The sequence below is a fragment of the Bombus vosnesenskii genome, unplaced genomic scaffold (assembly GCF_011952255.1).
Source record: "Bombus vosnesenskii isolate JDL3184/JDL3185 unplaced genomic scaffold, Bvos_JDL3184-5_v1.1 scf7180000015933, whole genome shotgun sequence".
Lineage (NCBI taxonomy): Eukaryota > Metazoa > Arthropoda > Insecta > Hymenoptera > Apidae > Bombus > Bombus vosnesenskii.
Window position 1 is genome coordinate 1 of NW_022884213.1, and position 1,631 is coordinate 1,631.

Here is a 1,631-nt window from a genome sequence, read left to right on the forward strand (position 1 = left end):
GTTCGATAGAATCTTTGATTCTATTAGTTGTATATTTTTAGTGACTCCTTATGGCCAGCTTCCTATGCTCGTAGCTGATAGAAGGAAGGTTGCTCAGTCTACAGCTATTTGCCGTTACTTAGCCAAACAATATGACTTAGCTGGAAAGACTGACTGGGCAAATCATCATATTGATGCCACTGTTGATACTATTCATGATATTCATCATAGTGAGTATATCCAGTGCTGTTTTGCATAAATCTTATGAGAATCTTGATAACAGATAGTACATATCTGTTCAGGTATTTATTAGTTGAAATCCGATTTAATATTTGATTTAATCGAACGATACACGTATGTCAACAATACAAGACAAAGGATTAAAAAGGATTGTAATTCTATCTTCAGTATCATTTAAATTTCGCATAACACTGTATTCAAATTAGTATAACATTAGCGAATAGTATTTAACTGAAAACAAATTTTCAGAAATTGCCGCCTTCCACTATGAGGAGGACGAGAAGGTCAAACCTGCAAAACGCAAGGCTGCTGAAGAGACGCTGCCGTTCATTTTAGAACGTTTGGACCAGCAAGTGAAGGAAAATGACGGCTACTTCTACGATGGTACTCTCTCTTGGGCTGATTTAACATTCGTTGCTCTGCTCGATTATTTGAACTTTATGTACAAGTCTGATCTGATCGAGAATTACGAGAATCTGAAGCTGCTGGAGAAAAAGGTCCTCCTTCTGCCCAAGATCAAAAATTGGATTGAGAGACGCCCAGTTAGCGAATTCTAAACTTCACAATTGCTTATGGTTTTATAAACGTTTAAAGATTGCGGTCTTAGTGTGTTGAGAGAATGAAGAACGAATCGTGTTGATGGAAGTTTGTATGGAATATACTGATTGCTTTTAACATTCATTAGTTCCAGTTATTACCGATATTTTTGTCATTTAGTTAGGGTTTCCCCTTTAGATTACGTTGTGATAGAGAACTATTATTTGTGTATTCCTACAGAAACATACGAACTATATAAACTGTTGACACGATGTTATGCTTTTGTATTATAGAGATAATAATAAAACCATCAAACAATCATTAATTATGTTTTTATTATATTCATTAAGAATTGAAGATTACCTCCTTGGTGATCTTGATAATATCGTATTTTATAAATGTTGAACAAAAAAAAATGTATGATTATTTTATTCAATACGTTATGAGGGTTGCTTTAAAAAAAATACGAGTTACATATTTCTTTGAAAAAAGCATGATTTTTATCGATACAATAATGTTCTTCTGTTATCGCTTTAAAGTTGAGTACTTCGTTGATTACACGAGAGAACTCGCCTACAGCAAACAAGATACGACCGGGTGTAAAGTAATTAATCTGTTTGCTCGTTGCTAGCTACACATAAGGCTTGCGTAAAAAAAAATATGCATTTCAGTTCAGGCGGAGAATTATGTAGGAAGTCATTTTGTCGATCAATAACTTAGTTAATAAAAGATCAAATTTTCATGTACATCAATGTAAGTAACGTTCAAGTATTAATCATTACATACAATTTTTGTATAATTCGATATCTTGGTCACTTCCATCTTACAAATGATATATAGATAATATTTATGAGATACATTGGAGCTATCTTTTA

General features: G+C 33.0%; 1 protein-coding gene across 1 annotated transcript; it reads left to right on the top strand.

Annotated features, from left to right (window-relative positions):
- Positions 1-40: 40 nt before the first annotated feature.
- Positions 41-1,029, top strand: LOC117241457 (glutathione S-transferase-like). The gene is made up of 2 exons (XM_033507384.1): positions 41-209; positions 469-1,029. The coding sequence occupies exons 1-2, from the start codon at positions 65-67 to the stop codon at positions 774-776; spliced, it is 453 nt and encodes a 150-aa protein (XP_033363275.1). The 5' UTR covers positions 41-64; the 3' UTR covers positions 777-1,029.
- Positions 1,030-1,631: the final 602 nt, after the last annotated feature.